At 39.8% G+C, this 24,020-nt stretch overlaps 1 protein-coding gene across 1 annotated transcript in view; it reads left to right on the forward strand.

The window, feature by feature from the left end:
- The window catches only part of NOX3 (NADPH oxidase 3), a 58,040-nt gene extending 39,235 nt beyond the window's left edge, over window positions 1–18,805 (forward strand). The window contains exons 11-13 of the mRNA XM_059941878.1: window positions 2,986–3,132; window positions 7,640–7,764; window positions 18,679–18,805. Of these exons, the coding sequence (XP_059797861.1) occupies window positions 2,986–3,132; window positions 7,640–7,764; window positions 18,679–18,805 (399 nt within the window). The remainder of the gene's footprint in view (window positions 1–2,985; window positions 3,133–7,639; window positions 7,765–18,678) is intronic.
- Window positions 18,806–24,020: the final 5,215 nt, after the last annotated feature.

Below are 24,020 nucleotides of genomic sequence, written 5' to 3' on the forward strand. Positions count from 1 at the left end.
CCTACAACATCTGGGGATCCATTAGATCTACAAAAATGTGTGGGCTGAGTCCTGTAAAAGAAAACTTCATTACTACAGAAGATCAGAACTTTTTCATCATTTTACTGAGGATGACTTTCTGTGTAACAAAACCTTTTAAAGTTACCTGAGGTATTTTAGGTCTCTGTTATCCACTATAGAATTCTGAAAGCCATGCTTTATACAGGTAACCGATTTTAGGGTGGTTTTATTTTTGGAGACTGAGGCGGGGCGAGAGTTGGGAAGCACAGATCACAGACATGTAGCCTATTGTTTGGGACGTTTGTTCTACCATTGACCAGACCCTTCCTACTGGAGGAAACACAGAGGTGGGAAGCCTCTGTCCCTTCACAGTGAGCGTCCCTCACTATTAGAAAGATGAAAGGGAGTCAAAGTAAATGTGCTTTTTCCTGTCTTCAAAGTCCGTTTTCTTCTTTTTCTGCCCGAAGCACTTCACCGGAGCCCATTCAGTGCCCCTCCATTGCCTCTTGCACCAAAGCTGCCCAGTGTCACCTGTAAGTCAGTTACAGAGGGAAAAGCACACAAAGCCATTACAAGGAAGCAGAACGTATAAAAGCCTTGGCGAACCCTCAGAACACTGACACACAGCTAAGCCACAGGAAAGTAAGGACAGGAATGATTTCTGTTTGAAAGAATAAGGGTCAGTAAGTGGAGGAAGCTAAGATGTGATTGTTTTTCAAGTAAGGGTGATTGGGACTGGATTGGAAATTGACAGGTTTTTTTAAAAACACGATTTTTTGGTTCGTTGTTTCAGATGAATGTATTTTTAGCATGTTTCTTAAAGAGTGAAAATAATAGAAAAGAAGTCAATGATGTTTGTTTTATACCAAATGCACCATTAATATTCTTAGATCAAACAAGCTACTAGGGGCAGGAAGGGGGGGAGGAGCATAGGTGAGAAGGGCATTAAATTCAGTTAGTTGGTTTTTATTTCCACAGGGAGCAAAGCGAGTTAAAGGCAGGGCTAAGTGTTTGAAAGAGTAATTTAAATGAGGCACTATACAAGGTGGAAAGAAAGAGGAGAGCAGTATTCATCACCTACATAGGATATAAAATCAGCCTCTGGCCTCCATTCTTCCTTCCTTCCCCTACCCCTCCCCGATTCACCGCCCAGTCTATAAAAATGCTGCCAGAATGGTCGGTCCAGGATCCTTCCTCAGATGACATCATTCCCCTGCTGGGCACCCTACAGTGTCTCCCCACCTCACTCAGAGTAAAAGTCAGGATGGCCTCACAGCCCCCATCTGCACCTCCCCGCCTTCCCCTCAGACCTCACCTCTCGCTGCCCACCACCCCCCAATCCCCTCCACCAGCTCCTGGCTCCTCTCTGACAGCTCCCACCCCGGGCCTCTCCCCTAACCATTCAACTCTCTCCACGTCTTGGATTCAATGTCCTCTTTCCTGGTCCATTTGACTCAATATTGCAGGACTTTGCAGCCTGCCTTTTTTTTTTTTTTTTTTTTTTTTCAGAGTACCAATCACCCTCTGACATAGTCTATATTTTAGTTGTTAATTTATCATCTTTCTTCTCCCTCTAAAATGCAGACGCCATGAAGACAGGGAATTTTTGTCTCCTTTGTTTGCTCTTCTAGTTCCAGAGCTGAAAACAGTCTTGACACAGAGTGAGCATTCAGTATGTTCAGTACATTCAATTCAATTCTGTGAATCAACAAGGCTGAACACGATCATCAGGAGGGAACCACTGACTCCGTTTTACAGCTGAGAAAAAGCTCCTTTCGGGGTAGGGGAGCTAAGATACCTAGGGATTATTATTAGTCCTGAGATTAATATTCCAAGAACCCTTCCAAGCAGCAACTGTCCAACAAATATGTAGGCTCTAAGCTTTTGTTCTTCTTGAGTATTAATTTCATAAATTCCTGCACAAACCTGGAGAGAATAGGCAAGATACTTAGCCTTGAAACACGTTCTGTGATTTCTTTTTCCTCATGAATATGATCTGTTAATTAAATCTCGCCTGTAAATGTCATTATATGATGATGGTGAGCTTGCAGCCTGGCTGGGGAAGAGACGGTGAGAACACTGGCTATTGGAGACGATATTTCCTGGTGGAGATCAAGGTCGGCCCCCTCCTCTATCCTGTTAACCAGCATCTCTTTTGGGAGGGGGTGCAGGAAAGAGCAGGGGGCAGTAGGGTGTAGGAGTGTGAGAAAAACAGGAGAATTAATAGACCTATCTCCCGTGGTTTCTTCTAGATACAGTTATCTGAAACTCAAAGCACAAAATCTAAGCCTTTATTTTAGCAAACCCAAACTACTTCTCATCACATGCCATTTGCTAAACACAGAGAGTTAAAAAAAAAAAAAAGAAAAGAAAGAAAAAAGAAATGTTCCTCAATGTAATTTCATTATAGCAGTTGACACACAACCTCTGCCACCACCCACCAGCTTCCTTGGACACTGATATGTCTAGCTGATGGGAAACTTCTGGCCTGTGTGGCTTGATTCTGCAATTACCATAATCTCCACCCTCCGGAGGTCATGGCTGGTGAAGTGGATTAGTGAACAAGCCTTTGGGTCTCTGGAGAAGGTTCAAATCCAGAGCTTAGGTCATAAGTGAAGATGAAGGGCGTTGGTCTAACAGTTTATCCCCCTTTGGGAAGAGTGAAAGGCACAGCTAGTTATGATTATTAACCTCATTCAGAAGAAGCACAGCCAGGAATGGGGTAAATTGATCCTCATCCAGAGAAACTGGCAACAGCCCACAGGCTCCTGACTCTGAATTCATTCTGGGCCTTTTCAAACACAATATGAATTTTTTCAAAAGAAATCACAGTGTGACTGTTTGTTCACTGGCAGAGAGAAGCGTGTTATTTTGCAGAAGTGCCCATTTGGGCTCAAATAATTTAATGGAGATAAAGTAGTCTGCGATTATCAGCACATTATGAAAAGAGGGACAGATCTGTTTTCTTGCCTTCTCTCTTGACAGGTGTATTTCTACTGGATTTGCCGAGATCCAGGAGCCTTTGAGTGGTTTGCCGATCTCTTACTCTCGCTGGAAACAAGGATGAGTGAGCAAGGGAAAACTCACTTCCTGAGTTATCATATATTTCTTACTGGCTGGGATGAAAATCAGGTATAGATAAGACTTTGAGAATGAGCAATATTGTCTAACTTGTCTCATGATAGAGCAAAGAGAAGAGGAATAATTTCAATAATGAGCTACACAGTTATCTAGCAGCATGAAAGTATTATTTTTATGTTCTTTAAAAGAAAAAGAGAATAAAATAAAACCAGATAAGAAAGAGCTATTCAAATGGTAGCAATAAAAGCTACAGTTAATTTGCTGAGGAATAGAAAAGAAGATTGGAAAAAAGAGGTTGGTTAAAGGAAGAAAACCCCAAGTTTGGAAATCCAAGAAAAATTATGTCATTAAAAGTTGCATTTGGGGCTTCCCTGGTGGCGCAGTAGTTGAGAATCCGCCTGCCAATGCAGGGGACACGGGTTCGAGCCCTGGTCCGGGAAGATCCCACATGCCACGGAGCAACTAAGCCCGTGTGCCACAATTACTGAGCCTGTGCTCTAGAGCCTGTGAGCCACAACTACTGAGCCTGTGTGCCACAGCTACTGAGTCCGCGTGCCTAGAGCCCGTGCTCCGCAACAAGAGAAGCCACCACAATGAGAAGCCCGCACACTGCAATGAAGAGTAACCCCCGCTCACTGCAGCTGAGAAAGCCCACACCCTGCAATGAAGACCCAATGCAGCCAAAAATAAAAAATAAATAAAATAAATAAATATTTTTAAAAGCTGCATTTGAAATTTAGTAACATCAAGCAAACATTATGGATTGGCTATATTGTCTCGTTGAGCTCCGAATTGGTTCTAATTCTATGTTTTGAGCTGTTCAGAGTTAAACAGAAAAAACTGACAGGTGTTGACATTCAGCATTTTGTATTGTAAACCATGTGAGTTCCTACAGAAAATAATTATTATGAATACATGATTTATCTAGAGATTTATTTTTCTTAAGGCATTCTTAGAAATTGTGTGCATGTATGTTTATTCACCTAAGATCAAAATGATCTTCTGTTGGGGCAGGTGTTCTGCTGTGTCCATTAATATGTATTAATGACATATTAAGGTTGAGTTTACCAAAAATAATGCATATCAAAATATTGCACTATAGTACTATTTCAGTGTTGATAGTATTGAATGATAACTATTACATTTCCAATCTTTTCTAACTCCTCAAATATGGAAGCTAACAATGAAGTGATTACTAGATTATGACATTTATGTCCTAATCAGCACTTCTGTGACAGCTACTATAGATATTTAAGGAAAGTGTGTTTGAGCCAGAGATTTGCATTAGTTACTAAATTTACAAATGAATGCACTCCTGAGAGCCTCTCTCTCTCTCTCTCTCTCTCTCTCTCTCTCACACACACACACACACACAAATTGGCCCTATAGAACATCACTGTAATTTGACTCTGTGCTTCTGCAAATGAATAAGACTTTGCTTGAAATTCAGTAGCTAAACAATTTTTTAGGGTCTTATTTGCAGTCAGCCTTACATATTTATTCCTCTGGGATACTCTGAAAGAGAGGTTTCCTGGGAATTAGGCTCGAAACATCTTCATGAATTAAATAATGTTAATTATGTTTTCCAAACAAATACTTTTTTCTTATTCAAATGGGATTTTTGACTAATGATCCACTTGGTGAAGTACAAACACAGCCTTTGTCTTCTGCTTTCTGGTCCTGTGCTGGCTCTTCTGCTTCTAAAGTGAATCGATCCCGAGTGTCCACCTAGGCAACCCCAGTCACTTGGAAGTTGCAAGACCGAGGCTCTGTTTGATTTTGTGACAACACAACTCTACCCCATCCCATCCCTGCCACTTCCAAAAGTACGCTGTAAGAGATACTTTTCTTCTGGATACGAGCAAATTAAAATAGACATGTTCTTAAATTTTTGCCATGACATGTTGGAAATTCTTGAGATGCTTAAATTTCAGGACAAAATAATTGGTACATGCTGTCAGTCAGGAATCAAGAAGCTGTTTTAGAAACAGCCAATTGCTAAACTGAATTCAACAACCTCAAAGTGGCAGAATGACAAGAACAGAAGGGACAGATGGAAAAGGGCAAATTATTATTATTATGAAGGGCAAATCAACAGAGTTTGGAGATTAATTGAACACTGGGCTGAGAAATATGGAGCAAATATAATTCCAAATGTTTGAACATCAGTGATTGGTAGCTGGAAGGTACCACGGACGGAAGTGGGAAAAACTCCTTTTTCTACTGAATAATGCCCAAACTTCTTAGCAGATATTTCCAGGCCCCTCCTGACCTGACGGCAAAACCCACTTGTTCTATAGAATTCCCATCATTTTCCCCTGGCACCAGAGCCACCGAACAACACGTGTTCTCCCATCACACCAAGGACTTTCTTGCTTCCATCTCCCCTCATACTGTTTCCTTTCCCTGACATGTCACTCAATGCCCTCTGTCCCTCCTGCTGCCTGCTGCATGGAATCATCCTTTCAAGACCAGTCCCCACTAAGGCCTTCCCCAGTTCTCTTAGTCAAAATTACTTGGGGCTTCACCAGAGTAACGTGCTTACTTCTCCAGAGCACTTCGCTTCTGTCTCTGGTAAAGAAGGGTGCTGGTCTGAATCAGGGCATAGAAATTGTGCACATGGTCTGCCTCTCCCTCCAATGACCAGTGCCTCACAGAGCAGAGACCTTCTGTCTGTCTTCTTTGTACCACTCCATTCGTAGCCCTCTGCCTGCCTGTGGAAATCACTTAACAGTTGTACATGGAAGTAACTTGAAGTCACAAATTATTTGGAAAGTGAGATGATTCATTTTGAGCTATGATGGTCAATTTGAAGGAACAAAAAGAATCCTACATAAAAATATGTTTGGGGAGTTTGAGATGAAGAACTCTACTCAAGCAGGAAGATGAAGGCTTGGGAGAGAAAGTTTGAATTCATCTTTGTAGATGATGCTAATTGGATTGTGAAAATGGAAGCTCTCTGGGGAGTAGTGTTCCAAAAGAGGTGCAGAGAGCTGAGCTAGAGACTGGGAAGGCAGCTACATATCAAGACAGGAGAATATGATAAGAAAACAACAACTACTGTTTCTTTCTTGAATCAGAGAGAATTAGAAGAACTAGGACTTTGTAATGCAAATAGAATCAAGAAGAAGCAATCTTCAGCCACATGGTGGAGAAGCCAAGGAAAATAAGGCCTGAGTTGGTCATTAGATTTGGCACTTAGTCTAAAGGGAGTCAACTGTCTCTGCCTTCTTATTCTGCCCACTGCTGGAACCAGCTTCCTCTAGAGCACCAATCCCTCCTACTGTTAAGCAAAAGGCTGTGGAGATGCAACACTGCCAGTCTAATCTGGAGGCCAATACAACTCTGACCCTGAGTTCCAGTTCTGATAATGGGACTTCCGCCAGTTTTCAAGGCTCTGTCCTCAACTACCACCTCCGTTCTTATCCCTGAACTCTTGTCTCATATTTCGTGCTTTGAAAAAGTTGCCTAAGAAGGGGTTCCTGCCCCACTCTTGCCAGTTTTCCCTCTCTTGCCTGGAGTCCTCTTCCCAAATTCAGTTCCTGTAGTAGCCCTGCTACCTAGGCTCAGACTTGCCTGGTGCCCACTTCCTGCAGCCTGGATATCTGAGACTCCACCGAAGTCTGCCACCGTCTACTGCCTGTTAGGGTGCAGCCTCCCGACCCCTGGCTGCTTTCCTAGACTGATATGAAGGCCAGCCGGGGAAGCCAGTCTTGCAGCAGGATCGTGGGGTAAGAGTTGGGCCCAGCAGGGCTGTTACCCATACTGGTTAGAGGATGTGAGCAAATGAAGCACCAAAGGGCAAAAACCCATGAGCTCAAGAGCTGTGGTGGGGTCTGAGCAGAGCAGACACATATCCCAGGAGGTAAGAAGCAAGAATCCTTCTTACCTACCAGAGTTGAGCATGGGCTGAAACAAATCATAGCAACTTAAAAAATCATCACTAGTCACGGCTATTCCCCAGGCTCTTACTTATCGACCACTTGATGTCTGGGTGCTTTCGTGTAATTTGAAGGCAAGCCGTTGGCCACAGAGCTCCAGCCATGCCCCTTGCTAGTTCTGGCCACCTTTCTGCCTGCCAGACTCAACATCCTCCCAGCACTTGAACCTGGACACAGACCGTTTCACCCCAGTAGGCAGATCTCACTGTAAAATCCAGCTTCACCCTGGGCATTTTCTATCACTGTAATCTGTCAGGGCCCTTCTCAAATCCCCAGGATTTACTGTGAAGTGAATGGGGACAGCTAGAGATTACTTTTTGAGAAATTTGGCAGAAAAAAAAAAAGGAAGTAGCTTAGTGCTTGCTTTCCTTTACCCCTTTTTACTGTATTACTCTCATCCTTTCAAGAAAAATCTTCTTTCCAGGCTCACGTTTCTGCACATCAACCAAATAGAAGGCACTTTGTTTCAATAGTGCCCAAGGTAGACTACAAAGAATTTCCTATAAAAAGTTGTGTATTAAATCTACAAATGAGCATAATTACTTCATCCTTCATTTATTAGAGGTTCCTTTTCTTTTTCCTCTAAATGTCATCTGATACCACAATTTTTACTTTAGGCCTTTCACATAGCTTTACACTGGGATGAAAATACTGACGTGATTACGGGATTAAGGCAGAAAACCTTCTATGGAAGACCGAACTGGAATCACGAGTTCCGGCAGGTAGCCTACAGTCACCCCAGGTAAGGCAGCTCTCTCTCCTCTGCCTGTTGGGAGCCTCCGTGGAGAGACAAAGGCTCCATTGCTGCTGGAATGGAAAGTTCTCGCACAAACCGGTTAATCTGCAGCAGTGGGCATCTTGTTTAGAGATAAAGCATCCACCTTAGAAAAGATGGTCATGGGATATTTCAGGAACCACAAACCTCTGCTTGAGCAGATTACAACATCTGACAATTATCAATTCCATTGAAATTTTTCACACTTAAACCCAATCGAAGATGGTATTTCTTTTTTCTTAAGTTTTATTGAAGTATAGTTGATTTACAATGTTGTGTTAATTTCTGCTGTACAGCAAAGTGTCTCAGTTATACATATATGTATTCTTTTTCATGTTCTTTTCCATTATCGTTTATTGCAGGATATTGAACATAGTTCCCTGTGCTGTACAGCAGGACCTTGTTGTTTATCCATCCTACGTATAATAGTTTGCACCTGCTAATCCCGAACTCCCGGTCCTTCCCTCCCCCACCCTCCCTCGCCCTTGGCAACCACACATCTGTTCTCTATCTCTGTGAGTCTGTTTCTGTTTCACAGATATGTTCATCTGTGTCGTATTTTAGATTCCATGTATAAGTGATATCGTATGGTATTTGTCTTTCTCTTTCTGACTTACTTCGCTTAGTATGATCATCTCCAGGTCCAGAAGATGGTATTTCTTTTTTTTTTTATTTTAATTAATTAATTTATTCATTTTTGGCTGTGTTGGGTCTTCGTTGCTGCACGTGGGCTTTCTCTAGTTGCGGGTATTGGGGGCTACTCTTCGTTGCAGTGCGTGGGCTTCTCGTTGCAGTGGCTTCTCTTGTTGTGGAGCACGGGCTCTAGGCACGCGGGCTTCAGTAGTTGTGGCTTGCGGGCTCTAGAGTGCAGGCTCAGTAGTTGTGGCTCGTGGGCTCTAGAGCACAGGCACAGTAGTTGTGGTGCATGGGCTTAGTTGCTCCACAGCATGTGAGATCTTCCCGGACCAGGGATCAAACCCGTGTCCCCTGCACTGGCAGGCAGATTCTTAACCACTCCGCCACCAGGGAAGCCCAAGATGGTATTTCTTAAACTCCCTATGCCTTCAAGAAATCTTGGGTGAACACAGTTGACCTCTAATTACTCAACTGGAGAACTCACTTATGCCAAACTGTAAACTGTATCTAGCATATCTAGCAAAGCAGACAAAACTACTCTACAACCAAGCAGGGATATGGGGTGGTAGTAAGGACCCAGGAACTGGAGTCCTGGTGCCTGGGTGTAAATCCTACCTCTGCCGTTACCACTAATTTACCTTGAACAGGTTATTTAGCCTGGCACTGACTTAGTTCCCATCTCCTTAAACTGCAAATAATAAAACTGTTTACCTCCTAGGCTTCTGTGAGAATTAAATGTGAGAATACTTATAAGGAGCCTAAAACAGTGCTTTGAGTTCAGTAAATGTTAGCTGCTATCATTAGTATTATTATTTTAATTATTACTATTATTATTATCATTATATGTAGAGGAAGAAGAGCATTTGCTCTGGGACTATAAGGCAGGAGTAAAGGCTGATTCTAGAAGATTCTAGAAGATACTGGCTATGTGACCTTAGACAAGGCCTCACTGTAAAACATGAACGATTCTATGCATCCACAGTGTTATTTTCATATTTTAAAGATGCATAGTATGTTGAAGAGCTTCATAAAGGACCATGCACTAATATAAATAGTTATTGTTGTTATTATATATCGCCTAAATCAGTCTTTGTTTTGAACCCAATCATCTACAGATCTTGAAAGTAGCCTGTCCTAATACTGTCTTTGTTTAAAGAATAGTTTCCACATTTGAGGAAAGTCCTGGAGGGAGCAAGGGAGTGTGCCACGTGGACAACTGGAAAAGAGCAAAAGGGCAGCACGTGCCAAGGCCCTGAGGCAGGATACACTGTTTCTGGCATGATCCAAGAGACCAGTGAGGTTGTGGAACACAGCGGTTGAATGAAAGAGTAGCAGGAGAAGGCATTTAGGAGAGACAACTAGGGAACGTACAGGTCATTTTATTTGGATTTTACTCTGAGAGGGGAAGCTACTTGAAGGATTGAGCAGAAGAGTGAAATAATCCATCCATTTTATGTTTAATTGGATCCCTCTGGCTGCTATAAGAGACGAGATTGTAAGGGGCCTTGGACGGAAATGGAGAGGCCAGTGAGGAGGTGGCCTGGATTGGGGGGGCCACAGTGGAGGTACTGAGAAGCCTTTGGATTCTGGATATTTTTTGAAGGTAGAGCCAGCATGACTTGCTAATGGGTTGCATGGGAAACATGGCCCAAGCTAGAATGGAGTTCCCACCAGCCGAGGTGAGGACAGCTGTAAGGAGTGGTTGGCAGGCATGGGATGTCAGGAGTCCAGTTTCTCAACATGTTTAGCTTTAAGATGCCTGTTATACATCCAGGCAGGGATGTTGAGTAGGCAGATGAATATGAGTCAGGAGTTCACGGGAGAAGTTCAGGTTGGAGATACATGCTTGGGAGGTGTGAGCATATAAATTGTGTTTGGGGCCATGAAACTAGATGAGATGGAGAAAGAAGCAAATATAGATTGATGAGAGTTCCAAGGACCACAGTATTTGGAGGATAGGGAATTATATTGTCTATTTGCAGGTTATGGAGTTCAATATATATTATTCATCACTATTTTATTAATCATGTTGTTTAGGTCTTCTGTAGAACCCATTTTCTATCCATTTTATCAGTATTGAACCAGTAACAGTAAAAAATATATATACTAAGGTATTTCTGACTAATTTCTCATTTCCTGTGATTTCCCTGTTGTCTTCACATCTTTCCCCCCAGTTCTGGCATTGATGCTTTGTGGCCTTCCTTCACAGAGGTTATTGCTTCATTAGAATTTTTGTAGTTCCCTAGCATTTTTCTGCTCTCTGGAATACTTTTCTGGTGAATATTATTCCTCTTCTGGTCAATTTGGATGCTATTTTATACTTTTTCTTATATTCTCTTTGTGCCAGAACTATTCTACTTTTCTTAAAAAAATTAATTGTCACTGAATCTGTTAGACTTCCCTGGACCAGCTATTTGAAGGAGGTTTGGTGAGGAGGGAGGTGTGCAGGAGGAACCAGATGGCTGCCCAAGGTTCATAACTTATCCAATTCCAGGGGCTTCCTTTGTGTGAATTCACTCTGACCTAAACTGTCGTGCGCTGTGAGGCCCCCAGCCAACCCTTCTGCACCCTATGCCCAGGCAGCCTTTGGGAGAAACCCTGGACCCAAAACAGTGTTCACTGCGGAGGCTCTGAACCCCTGACCACACCATGCCAGTGTCAGCCCAGGGAAGAGACAGAAGGCGTGCTTGTGGGGACTTACTCCTGATCTTGAATTGTCCTGAGAATAAAAGAATTCCAATGGGAAAGGCCAAGAAAAGCTTAATCTTTGGCTTCAGGGTTAAGGGAAGGAGCGAGTGGGCCAGCTGTACTACCTCTTCCTCACCTCGGGCTCAGCTTCAGATGCCCTATAAGAGCTGGCCAAGCCCCGTGAAAGTGGCCTTGGGACTCTGCAGGCACCACTCCTGAAACCCAGCTGCTTCATTTCACCTCTTGCCTTGACTCTTGCTGACATTTGGTCTAGAATCCGATTCTCGCCCTCCATCTGTCCAAATGTGGTGCTTTGAACCCATCCCGGCTTCTGGAGCTCAGAATCCAGTTCCTCTGTGCTCCTTACTCAACATCCAGTCTGGGCTCTTAGACTCCCAGCCTCCTCTGAGCCCCGAAAGTCACCCTTCATCTCACACCCATCCGGTACTTCTCGTCCAGAGGCAGAGACTGGATTATTATATCTGCAGTTTCCTTTAAAAATTATAGGTCGAAAACTAACAAAATGTTACAAGCTTCTATGTTACAATCACATTGGTATTTTCTCCTTTTGGAAAAGAAAAAATCTATTCATCTGATAAATGTTTTACACTCAGTTTTCAATTATCATGGGGTGAATGTTCCCACGTTGCAGGCTTTTGGCACAGACACATATATCTTGGTTTTTAAGTTTTTATAGATGAGACTGCCCTTTGCTATGATTGTCCCTCATTGACTCCTCACACTGTATTTGTTTATTTGTGTTACACATGAAGTTTGCAGCCCAGTGGGAAGGGCTTTCAGACCAAACCATTTAACTATCTCCCTTCCTTCAGAAAGGTGTGAGCCAGGAACACAGCATCAAGAGACCGAGAGGGGAACTGAGTTTGCACACACTGTATCTCCAAAATTATATTGCAGTGTGCTGAAAAGTGAGTCTGTCTGATTTTGCAGGGAGTGAAGAGCAGAGAAGAGTTTGAAGGTGGGAAAACTATGTAGCTGTCACTTTTCTCGTTGCCCTTGTGAGGAGTGTTTCCATTCCTTTTCAAAAGCCGTAATCAACGTGTAGTACATAAATGTATCTGAAGCCCAGTTGAATCTTTCAGCACAGCTGAAAACTTGTGGAAACTCTCTCTTCCTAATGGATGACTTCATCTCTTCCAGAGTAGAAGAAGGCCCCAAGATTTGGATGTCACTGAATCAAGCCTCTATATCATACTCCCTAGCCCCAAATTCTAAAAATACTGTATTTGTAATAGATTTAGACTCTAGAACACTGCAACTTGTTATATAGCTTCAACTATCAATGTAATTAACATCAGACATGTGTAGGCAAAGATCAATTATCATTTTACCCATGGAATGCCAGATCCCTGGGAAGAGACAAGTCACCAGTAAAAGGCTTAGCACTACTCTTCCAAAAGACCTTTTAAATGTCCTCCTTAAAGTTTTGTTTTCTGCTGTGTAAAGAAGATTTATGTTTAATGAAGTTTTTAATGAAGAAATCTTAGAAAGAGAATGCCAATAGAATCTAATTTTTAAAAAAGAAAATCTAATATTGAGAAGTATTTCAATATCCTGGCCTTTGTCCAGATATAAATAAAACACACAATTCAATTATTGTTCTGCACAAAGGACAAAGTCACATTAATTTTCCTCAAGATGGTTATTAAAGAGATAAACGGTATGTTTTCCCCTGATTATGTCAAGGAGATGTTTGTTCCCTCCCAAGCCTTCTTGGCTACTCTTATAAGACAGGTCTGTTCTGTCATTAGCTCAGATCTTTTGGCAAAGATGGGCCATAAAGAATTGGTGGATTTGTTCGTGGCCTCAGAAAAGGTTCTTTGTTCTTGAGGGTCTTTGAAATAGGCTCTCAACCATTTCTACTCATCAGCATGAAGCCAAGGATTCTTAGGGCTTACTCTTTTAAAAACATTTACCTGTTCACTTAAAGCTGGACCCTGTTCTTGTTATAAGAAGAAGGAGTTGAATCAAAAGAATAAAGGGAAGAGGGGCAAAAATGTTTTTTTACAGAACATGAAAAACAGCACCAAAAATAAAGCTTGAAGGGAAGCAGATCAAAGAGAACAGTGCACGCTATAAAGAAAGCAGAAAATTGCAATAATAACAGTAATAGAGAAACAAATTGATGGGCATCAAAATGAAAACAAATAAGGAAAGGGAAAGAAAAAATTAAAAAGAGATCAAAGACCAAGAGTAGAAAATAGGAAAGTATATTCTGTTGTTTTTATGTGCAATTAATTTTCATAATTGTATCAGCTGTATTACAAAAACACAAGTATATTTTTAAAAGAAGATCAATAAATAGCAAGTGGATATGTAAAAAGTAAGTCTTTTACTGATACGGCTAAACTCACACACATGTGACAATTGTTGTATATTGCTTAAGTTAGACAAGCACAGAAAATTACTCTAAACACAAAAACAATGGAAATTATTGTCTTAATTAAAATATAATAGGTTAATTAAATACATACAATACATACACTGATACCTATGTCTTATTAATCTTTAGAAATGTGTATCTTATACAAAAATAGGAGTTATATTTCATTTTTTGTAGATGTTCTCAATATGTTCCCAAGCTTTTGGCAAATGTTCAGAAAATCAGGAAATAGTTTCCAAGAAGGTAGACAGAATGAAAATAAATATATCTTTATCACATCTAGCTACTTTTTTGATAAACACACATTATGCGTGTACCCAACCTTCTGGATTTGTAGATCAATTGTTTTTAATTAATTGAATAAAATGATTCCATGACTTCAATCTTCGATCTTACATTTCACGTAATATTTATAGTTTGCCACTTTTGACTTACCTACTAATAACTTCACCATGCCTTTTAGGCATAAAACTTTATGCAACTAATTACCATAAAAACTTTGAAGGTTTGGCCATTTTTTTCGTAACTTCAGTAGAAGTGTTTCTTTTCTCTTGAAGGACAAAATAAAGAAGAATACTACCATTTGTTAGAACAGCACAACCCAGTCCAACTGTGAAGGAAGGTGCCAATTTACCATAAGATTGGGAGCTTCTAATCCATGCTGCATGAATGTATTTTAGACCACCCATTGTTTTCAGAAATGTAAAAATACCTTTATACTAAATCGAGTAAATGTGTCCATCTGGAACCACATTTGCTTGTGTGCACACCCTCCAATTCTCATTTGTACGTGCATATGTGCAAAATGTTTTCAAATGATATTTTTAAGAAATTAACATTCTGATTATAGCACACAAGTCTGCCTATCTAAAAGGATATCCTAAACATTCCTTACATGACTAAATTGTTCAGAATATTCAAATAAATAGACTTAAGTGGAAATCCCACACAAAATAAATTATAGCTTCATAAGAAAAAGAAAACCACCATAAACTTACGACTGGATATTATTAGCATACGTAAATATACCTTTGCACCAGAGGACATCCAGCCCTCCAGTTATAATTAAGTGAAGATTCAACGAGAATTACTGGCATTATTCCATTTGTGGTAGGTGGGATTAGGGAGGTGGGTGAGGACAAGGTGGATTTAACACTATTCTGCAAATTTTCTTTGGTGATATTATCTATCAAATCATTAGATATGGCAAAAATATTTGGATATTTCTGTGTGAAGTATTTCAGTGTGAAGGTGTATATTTTTTAGTGTTTTATCAGAGTAGGGGAGGGGACAAGACTGGCAGAAACATGGATCTACCATTCCCAGGGATCCAATGCTACGAGTCAACTGCTTTCATTTCTCTCCCCTCTTTAACCATGACATCCTCAAGGGCAGCAACTTTATCTGTGCTCCTCAGAGCCAAGCACAGTAACCTGTTTCAGCAAGTGAAGGGACCCCAAGAAGGATGAGGAAGCTAGGACAAGAGTGCTGACTCGCCAAAGAAGATGGAGTCGGTGGGAAGAGCAAGAGGAGGGTCTCAGCCATGAGCAAGCACCATTAGGGACGCCTGTAGCCCTTAAGCAACAACTGAGTAATTAGCATGCAGAGAAAAGTAGTAGAGCAGGCTGCTACAAATCAATTGGGAGATGGGTTTAAAAAAAAAAAAGGCCAACGCAATTATCATCTGTGGTTATGAAAAAGAAGGTGTTGTACAAAATATAATTATGTGTTGAATCATTTGGAGGCATTTCTAATGAAAAACATTCTCTAGGAAAGATTAACCAGAAGTTGTGTCCATTGTCTGACACCGAGCTTGTAGCTCTTGTTGTCTTCTTTCTAAGCCTCCATAAATCCATGGGAAGCTTCTGTTTATCGATTTTATTTGCAGAAGGCACTCAGGGCATAAAGTAATTTGATTTTTTTTAAATGGGGTTTAGGGTCTGCCCCTACAGGGTTATAATTTACCAAGCATAAAAGCCAACACAGAAAAACAAACATACAATTTAAAGAGAGCAGGGCTCAAGGCAGCAGAACCTGGGAAGCCAGCAAGATGGTGGGATTACTCCCAAGCACACCCACTCTCCCATATATCTGCTGGGCGGAAACCTCCTGGGAGGTGACATTTTGGCTGCCTTTCAGGCATGGCATCGCTGAACTGTTTTGAAAAATGCATCAAACCCACAAAAAAAGAGCACAATAGTTATTTAGCAAATAAGAGGGGGACAGGAGGATTTTCTTTATGGTTTATCAGAGCTAAAAATAATGCTGTTAATGTTAACCATCTTTGCAGCTTGTGTAAAATTTGTCCTTTTCCCATGAAAGTCAGCAGCCCAGACTGATCAATGCCGCTAATGTTGTCCCTAATCCAGTGCCTCCCGTGTGTGCAAACTCTGCGGCTTGCAGGCTGTAAACTGAAGAAAAATGCCTTGTGTTTTTATACTTCTTTTAGAGAGAATCTTTCTTTTTTTCCATTCTGAGCAATTGTGGGTAATTAAACTTTATAGAAGAATTTTTTCTTTACCAACCCCATTAGGGTTCTGTTGCAGTTGTCCGTTGCCTCATAAAAGAAAAAAAAAAATGCTGCCGCGTCTGTACCTTAACCAGTTTGTGGGGCTTCTCAGCTCCATGCTTCACAGTAAGCCTTCGTGATGAGAAAGCTCCATACTTGAAACCACAAACGCCGAGGAGGGGAAGCAAGACAAGCAAAAGAATGCCATGTGTGGGGACAGTAATGCAGAGAGAGCTAGTGAACCACGGGCCCTTCTGCCTTAGTGGAAGGTAGATAATGAATGGCCTTTGTGAGACTTTTTGGTCATTGCATAACCATGACAGTTACATAAATACAGAAACGTGTGTACTCAAGCTGTGTAGTGTAGTAGCCACAACTTCACAAGAGGCAGGGTGACTGTGAACTGCTGCGGACACCAGTGGTACACCTGGCAGCCAGCAATCAGAATCCTTTGAAATGGAGTCTTAAAGGCAGAGCATCAAAGAGCATCTTCACGATCTGCAAACAGTCACCATGGCTGCAAACGAAAGGGCAATCTTCGCCTGTTGGGAATGGGCCAGTGGGCAATCTCTTTGGTGACACCTACACTAATTGAAAAATATCACCACCCATAACAATGTCTTTGAATGTAGATGCAAGGATGCCTTAGGGCAGCAGACTCCCCACTGGGAAGCGTTTTGCCTGACCCATGTATCATTCAAAATGTTGCAGTCCAGAACTCAAAAAACCCAGCGCAAGCGTGCTGATCCAGGACGTCTGTAATCACTGCTGGGTCAACAGCCCACATCGCATCTTGCGGTCAGCCTCGTGGAGCGGGCAGACATCGTGTGGGTCATAACGTAAGACAGCGGTTCCCAAGAGCTCACCATGTGCTAAGTCTGGTCTAACCCTCACAGAGGCACTAGGAGTTTGGCATAGAACTGTCCCCATGGAGAGATAAAGAAAGGGGGGTTTTTAAGAGATGAATTAACATGCCCTAAGTTTCCCAGCAACGAAGTGGTGGAACAAGTAGCACTCTTAACCGTTGCGTGATATTTCCATAAACACCTTGAAAGTGCTTCATTAAGTCATAAACATAATTTTTCCAGTGGGCAATACTTTCTGAAAAAGTATTTTCTCAAATTTAGCCATGGGAATGATGTCTTTAAAAATAATACTTACACATTTTAAACATACTGTCATTTACAAATGAATCCACTTGATAAGTTCCTTTGAAGCTAGAGTTTGAAATGTAATTGAACCATCAATTTCTACCATGGATATTATGGTCCTGGAACACATAATTAAATGTGGATTTAATTCATGGCAGGGAATCACATTAATATACAAGCTAAGAAGAATGAGACTATAGAGGCATTTCCCAACAAAAAAGGTCTGAGGAGGTAAAGGTGGTGTAGTGAGCTGGTCCCGGAGTCCGAGGAATTTCTCAAAGACAGTGTTCCTCAAAGTGCAGCTCATAGTGCCATGTGCTTTAATGTCACCTGGGGGCCTTGCTAAAAATGCATTCCTTGGATTCGAGCCTGGGACTCTATGTTTTAATAATCTGCCTAGATAACTTTATGCGCAGCAAAGTATGAGAACTTTTGATCCAGACTAGAGCAACTAATTAAGCTTGTGCCAGAGATTGCAAAAATACTACAAGGAATAGGTACAATGCAAGATAAGGGGAAAACATGGTCTCTATAAGTCCCTGTAGAGACCGGCCCCTCCCGATTTCCAGAGACAACCTGAATCCTGGTGCTGACTTATTGTTTATATATAACGAGAGCTGGCAGTTGTGTTTACAAGGGAGTTGAGCAGCCCTGGGATAGTCACTATATGCAAAAGTACCTCTTCAACACTGTTTTCTGAAAGGTCATAATTAGAGATGACAACTTTGGGGTGACTCCATTTTCAGCAATGTGATTTTCCTTTCCAGCTCTTCTTTTTGACCTTCCTTGAAAAGTAAAGTAATTCCAAAGGGAGAAATAAACTAAGTTGCTAGAACTTTTGTGTAAATGTTATCAACCATGAAAAGGCAGGGTTGAATAATAGTAATAACTAACAATTTTAAAACCTTTTGGAATGCATCATCTCATTTTGCTTTGGATAAAACATACCACGTAGTCGTTATTATCTTGGCTTTAATCATGCGGAGATTGAGGTTTAGAGTCTTACTCAAGACCACGCGGATAATAATGAGCAGAGCCCTTTATTCACTCCTTCAACAAACATGTATTGAGTGTCTACTGTATGCTGGATACTATTCCGAGCGGTAGGATTACAGTGATGAGTAAAACAGACCAGGTGCCTGCTCTCAGGGAGCTTACATTCTAATCACCAATCCAAGAGGTGGACCAAAACTCCAGGCGATATCACCTCTATATTGAAACGCCCTCGCCTGCCCTCATGGCCCCTGCCAGCCTCAGTCTTCTTGGTCTCACCTACCTGTGTGATGCAGGGCATTACAGGACTCTGAGAACCTGTGGGAGAACGTGGTACTGAAAGGAGGAGAAAAAAGTCTAAGAAAAAAGGAAGTGGGTGGAGAAAAACAAATACATAAAGTCACAACCGCAGCTACTCACTGACTGTATCATTCTGTCTCGGCTCCTGGCTGGCCTTGCCCTGTGTAACACGTTCTCCCCTTGTCTTGCCTCTATTGCAGCAGTAACATTGGAGTGTTCTTCTGTGGACCCAAAGCTCTCTCAAAGATAATTCAAAGAATGTGCCGCTTATATTCATCAGCTGACCCCAGGGGCGTTCATTTTCATTATAACAGAGAAAGCTTCTAGACTTTGGAGGAAAAAATCCACATGTTGTGTGAGTGGCTACAATCATATAGGTCAAGAGTCGGGAAACTTTTCCCATAAAGGGCCAAGTAATAATTATTTCAGATTCCGTGGACCATATGGTCTCAGTGGCAACTACTCAACTCTGCCATTACAAGCACCAAAGTAGCCCCAGGACCTCAACAAATGGGCATGGCTGTGTTCCAGCAAAATTTTATTTATGGACACCGAAATCAAATTTCACAGTATTTTCTTCTGTCATGAAATCTTCTTTTGATTCGTTTTCAACAATTTAAAAATGTAAAAGTCATTCTTGGTTCATGGGCTGTCCAAAAAACGGTGGGCCAGATTTGGCCTGTAGGAGGTAGTTTGCTGAGCCCTGATATAGGTCATCTTTCCCAAGCTTGTTTTCGTGCTTAACAATATGTCCAAGTGGAGACCAGCATGGCTGCTTGGCTCGAAGCCTCCTTTAGAAGTCATTTCAAATTTCATCTCCCTCATGGCAGAGACATCTGCCTTGTATCCAAACCTGATCTTTTCTGCTTTAAACTTAAGCTCCTTTGTGCTTTTTTTCATCCTCTATAGATCTGAGAAATCACCAATGGAGGTTATCTTTCACAAAAATCCTTTCTATACTTGAAAATGATAATAAAATCATCCTTTACCTATCCCTTTTCTAGTCCAAACAATACTGAACTCTTAACTTTTCAGCCTAGGATATATACCCTAGCACTTCAATCATTCTTGTTGCCCTTCTTCAAATCCATTTTCATTTCTTCACATCCTTTTAAAATGTGTTGACTAAAATGAGACATAATGTTCTAATCGAAGCATGACTAGTAGTGGCTAGAAGTGTGATTCTTTTTTTAGAGCTTGTGTGACATATGCTTTTCAATGCGACTAAATTCTGTTTGCCTCTCTTTCTTTCCTTGATTCCACATTCTTTCTCACTCTCTTTTAACAAATCTTTTTATTACTATCACATTTTGATCTATGATCATCTTGACATTTATACCCCAACTCAACTTCTGCCCCACAAACATACTGGGATTTTTTTTTTTTATACTCACACTGAGCCAGTCTTTCCATGCCATGCAGCTGTTTTACCCCCAAAGTGTTCACAAAATAATCCTCATAGGGTATAGTTTTCTCTACTATTATCAATTATTTTTTTAGAACTTTTCTTTCTAATATTTTGAGATTGTTTTCACGTCTAGCACCAGTGACTAATACTGGTATTTAGCTCAGGAATATCTATAGATTTAATTAGTGATATCTCAAACCTTTTGTTTAGATGTTCAAGCTTAGATTCTTTTGTTTGGATTCAAGTTATCAAATCCAAAGAACTCCATCATGAATTCTTGTAACTGCCTGTTAATGTGAGCACCCACTTGGGAATATGTTAATAATAACTAGCCATTGAGAATGGCACATCACCCTATACTTTCTTAGCTTAAAAATAACATGTCATATACAATGAAACAAAAGCATTTATTGAAATTAAAATAGACTGTGTTTTACAAATGCTTCTTATCTTTGTAGACTGCCATTTTGCCATAGAACAGAATTAAATTGGTGTGACATGATTTGTTTTTACAAAGTCAGGCAACCACTTAAGTTCTTTCAGGTATTTCTAAATTATAAATTGATCATTTCTTTTACTTTATCCTCAGATATTAATATTGATTCTATAATTTCTAGGGTATATACTTAACTATATTCTAGGAAAAAGTTGGGTATATTCCCTGATGTCTCAAAAATTATTTCTACTAATTTTGCATTGGAATTTATTAGTATCTTTAAGTATTCCTTGGTGAATATTATTCAAACTCCACTAATTTTAATATACCCAATCTTTCTATTTATTTCTCCATTTAAACTTGATTCAGGCTTTACAACTAGGAATTTCTGCAGTCAAATGTATATATCTAAATCTTTAGCAGGAAAATTAAATATATCAAAAGATTTTCTCATGATCACATTCAGTTATTACTTTTCTTTCCCTGTCTATTTGTAAATAAAATGCACTTTCTGGTCAACTAATTTTGTCTAATAAGTATACTTGTCATTAAAAATAGATTTCAATCTCTGTACATTTCTCTTAATTTTGTTATAAACCTAAAACTGTTCAAAAAATAAACTTTTTTTTAAAAAAAGATTTTGCTGCATTTTAAAAAATCTTTGCTGTTTGCATCCCTTTTTAGTTTTGAGCTTTAGGTTACTTCTCTACATACTATGTAGAATCTGACCTATCTAGATAGAAAAATTACCAAAAAAGTCAGTAGATTTCTTTAATGCAGCAATAATCAAATAGGAAATGTGGATTTTTTTAAAAAGGAAATACTATATTCAAAATAGAAACAAAAATGTAGTAAACATAAATTTATTTAACAAGAATTATGCAAGATGACTTGATAATGAGCAAACATTTACAGAGAGATTTTTAAATGGTTAGAAATAGCATGTTCCTAAATAGGAATATTAAACATACCAAAAATATTGATTTGTTCCAAATTAATTAATAGGTTAAATAAAATTACAATCGAAATTTAAATTCTCTTTAAAACTTTTTGAAATGGTAGATATGCTAAAGTTTACCTAGGAAAATATATAAGCAACAGAGAAGCAAAAACATGTGAGAAAGAAAAGAGCAAGCAAAGGGAAGAGAAGAAAAGAGGAGAGGAGAGAAAGAAGAAAAGAACAGAACAGAAAGGAAGGGACGAGAAGGAAGAGAAAGGAAAAGGAAATTCAACATCCAGAGCATCACTGTAAAACAGAAGACTGTAAAGTAACCAGAGAGAAAACGCTGTTACTTACAAATAAACAACAAAAAATTGGACAGCTGCCTTTCAGAAGCATCAGTAGAGACCAGATGATAGAGAAGTAATATCTTCAAAGTGCTGAAGGAACACTATTGAGAATTTTGTGTTTAGTGAATTTACTGGTCAAAAGTGAAGGCAAGGGCTTCCCTGGTGGTGCAGTGGTTAAGAATCCGCCTGCCAATGCAGGGGACACGGGTTTGAGCCCTGGTCCGGGAAGATCCCACATGCTGTGGAGCAACTGAGCCCATGCGCCACAACTATTGAGCCTGTGCTCTAGAGCCCGTGAGCCACAACTACTGAAGCCCGTGTGCCTAGAGCCCATGCTCCACAACAAGAGAAGCCACCGCAATGAGAAGCCCGCACACCGCAACGAAGAGAAGCCCCTGCTCGCCGCAACTAGAGAAAGCCCGCGTGCAGCAACGAAGACCCAACGCAGCCAAAAATAAATTAATTAATTTAAAAAAAATAGTGAAGTCATAATACAGATATTTTCAAACAAAAGAAAATCCTGTAATTTATCTCCCTCACTGAAACAACTACAAAAGGATAGATTTAAGGAAGGAGGAAGTTCAGTTAGTGAGATACAAAAAGCAGTGATGAGCAAAGACAGTGAGAAATATTTTGTCAAAATCTCTAAGCATTGGCTGTAAAAGAAAGAAATGATTATTTCAGAAGGAATGCTTTTAAAAAGCAAAACTAAAATACTGGATGACGATAATATGGAAAGTGGGAAGATGACACTAGAATTGAGGGATTCTAAGGTCCATATAGAATTGTTCAGGAGGAGCCAAGAAATATTGACTAAATGTAGCCTTTTATTAAGTTCTATAAATAACGTTAAAAGGGATAACCTGAAATGGATTCCCTGCTCACCACCATTCCTTGTAATATAATTTCTCTATTCTTGAGTTTTTATTCAGCCTAAATGACTAATTTGTTGAATTAATTGTCAAGCAGTATGTTTCAAGAAGGACTCATGAGTGTTATATTCCCTGACTTAGTTCATATTTGAGAATGTCAGTCTGTTGCTTTTTCACTCAACTGACAGTTGGTTGCATCTAGTGCTCTTAGACCATATTCTTTTCCCCTCAGAAGTTTGCAGTATTACTGTGGTGTTTTCTGTCATCTAATATTGCTGTGGTGAAGTATGAGGCCAATTACATTCTTTTCCCTTTGAAAATAAATTCCCTTTTTTGCCTAGATGTCTAAATAATTCTTCTTTATCTTTGAAGTTCATAACTTTTTGGTATTGAATACTTCATACTGATTTTTCCTGTATTACAGTGTGCTTTTCTGAATATTTTTTCTTCATTTCAGGAGAATTTTCTTGCATTAGGTCTTTGAATACACTTCTATTTCCTTTGTCTTCTTATTTCAGAGACTTCAGTTATCCCTATACTGGATCCTTTTTCTTGTATATGAATTTTTCTAATTAATCTCATTGTCTCTTTAATTTACTTGTGGCTTCTCCTATCTTCTTACTGGTCCACAATCTCTTTCTGAAATGCTTAGAGCCATGTATGTTTTGGAATTCAAAATTATTTTGTATTGTAGAAAATAAATGTATATTTCATATATTGCATAAACTCCCAGTAGAATCAGGGGCAGCACCCAGCACTCAAAAGCTTTAATGATTTTCAATGAAAAGTATAAATATGAATATTCAAATTAAGTGGGATAAATAAAGATTTTAAGTAACTTCATATCTGTTCAGGACAGGTTATGCTGCCAAGTAGGTGACCAAGAAAAACCCTCTAAAATTCTTCATTTTTAAAATTTTGAAAGTTCAGCTTAGGGAGAGATTATGGGCTTGGAATATGCTTTCAGTAGTAAATATTACTGTTTACAATTTTTTAATTAGTTCTGTGAAGAAGCTGTTCGGGGCCCTTTGCTACTTTAGACCTGCAGTATCTCTGTTGATCTCATTTTGTTGTTTTATAATTCTGTCTTTTTTTCTCTTTCTTATTAAATTAATGTGCTCATTAAGTTCTCCATTACATGAAGGAATATTGAGGAATTACCTGAGTTATCATTTCTACTAGACTTGGTTAATTCATTCTTATGGTTGTTTTCTCTTTTTTCCTGTAGTACGTCTACAAAGTTGCTATGCTCCTTGTATTTTTTTTTTACCTTGTTCATGTTAGTTACTCTGTCCAGTTATTTTATTGATTCTTCCATATTATGAATACTTTCTTGGGGATTTTTTTTTTCCATGCCATCTCTAAAACCACCTTTCTCTCCCTCTCTCTCTCTCTCTCTCTCTCTCTCTCTCTCTCTCTACTGTAACACCTTTATTGAGGTGTAATTCACAACCATAAAATTAACCCACTTAAAGTGTACTATTCAGTTGTTTTGTATATTAACAGAGTTGGGCAAGCATCACCACAATCAATTTT

Source organism: Balaenoptera ricei, chromosome 12 (assembly GCF_028023285.1).
Source record: "Balaenoptera ricei isolate mBalRic1 chromosome 12, mBalRic1.hap2, whole genome shotgun sequence".
Lineage (NCBI taxonomy): Eukaryota > Metazoa > Chordata > Mammalia > Artiodactyla > Balaenopteridae > Balaenoptera > Balaenoptera ricei.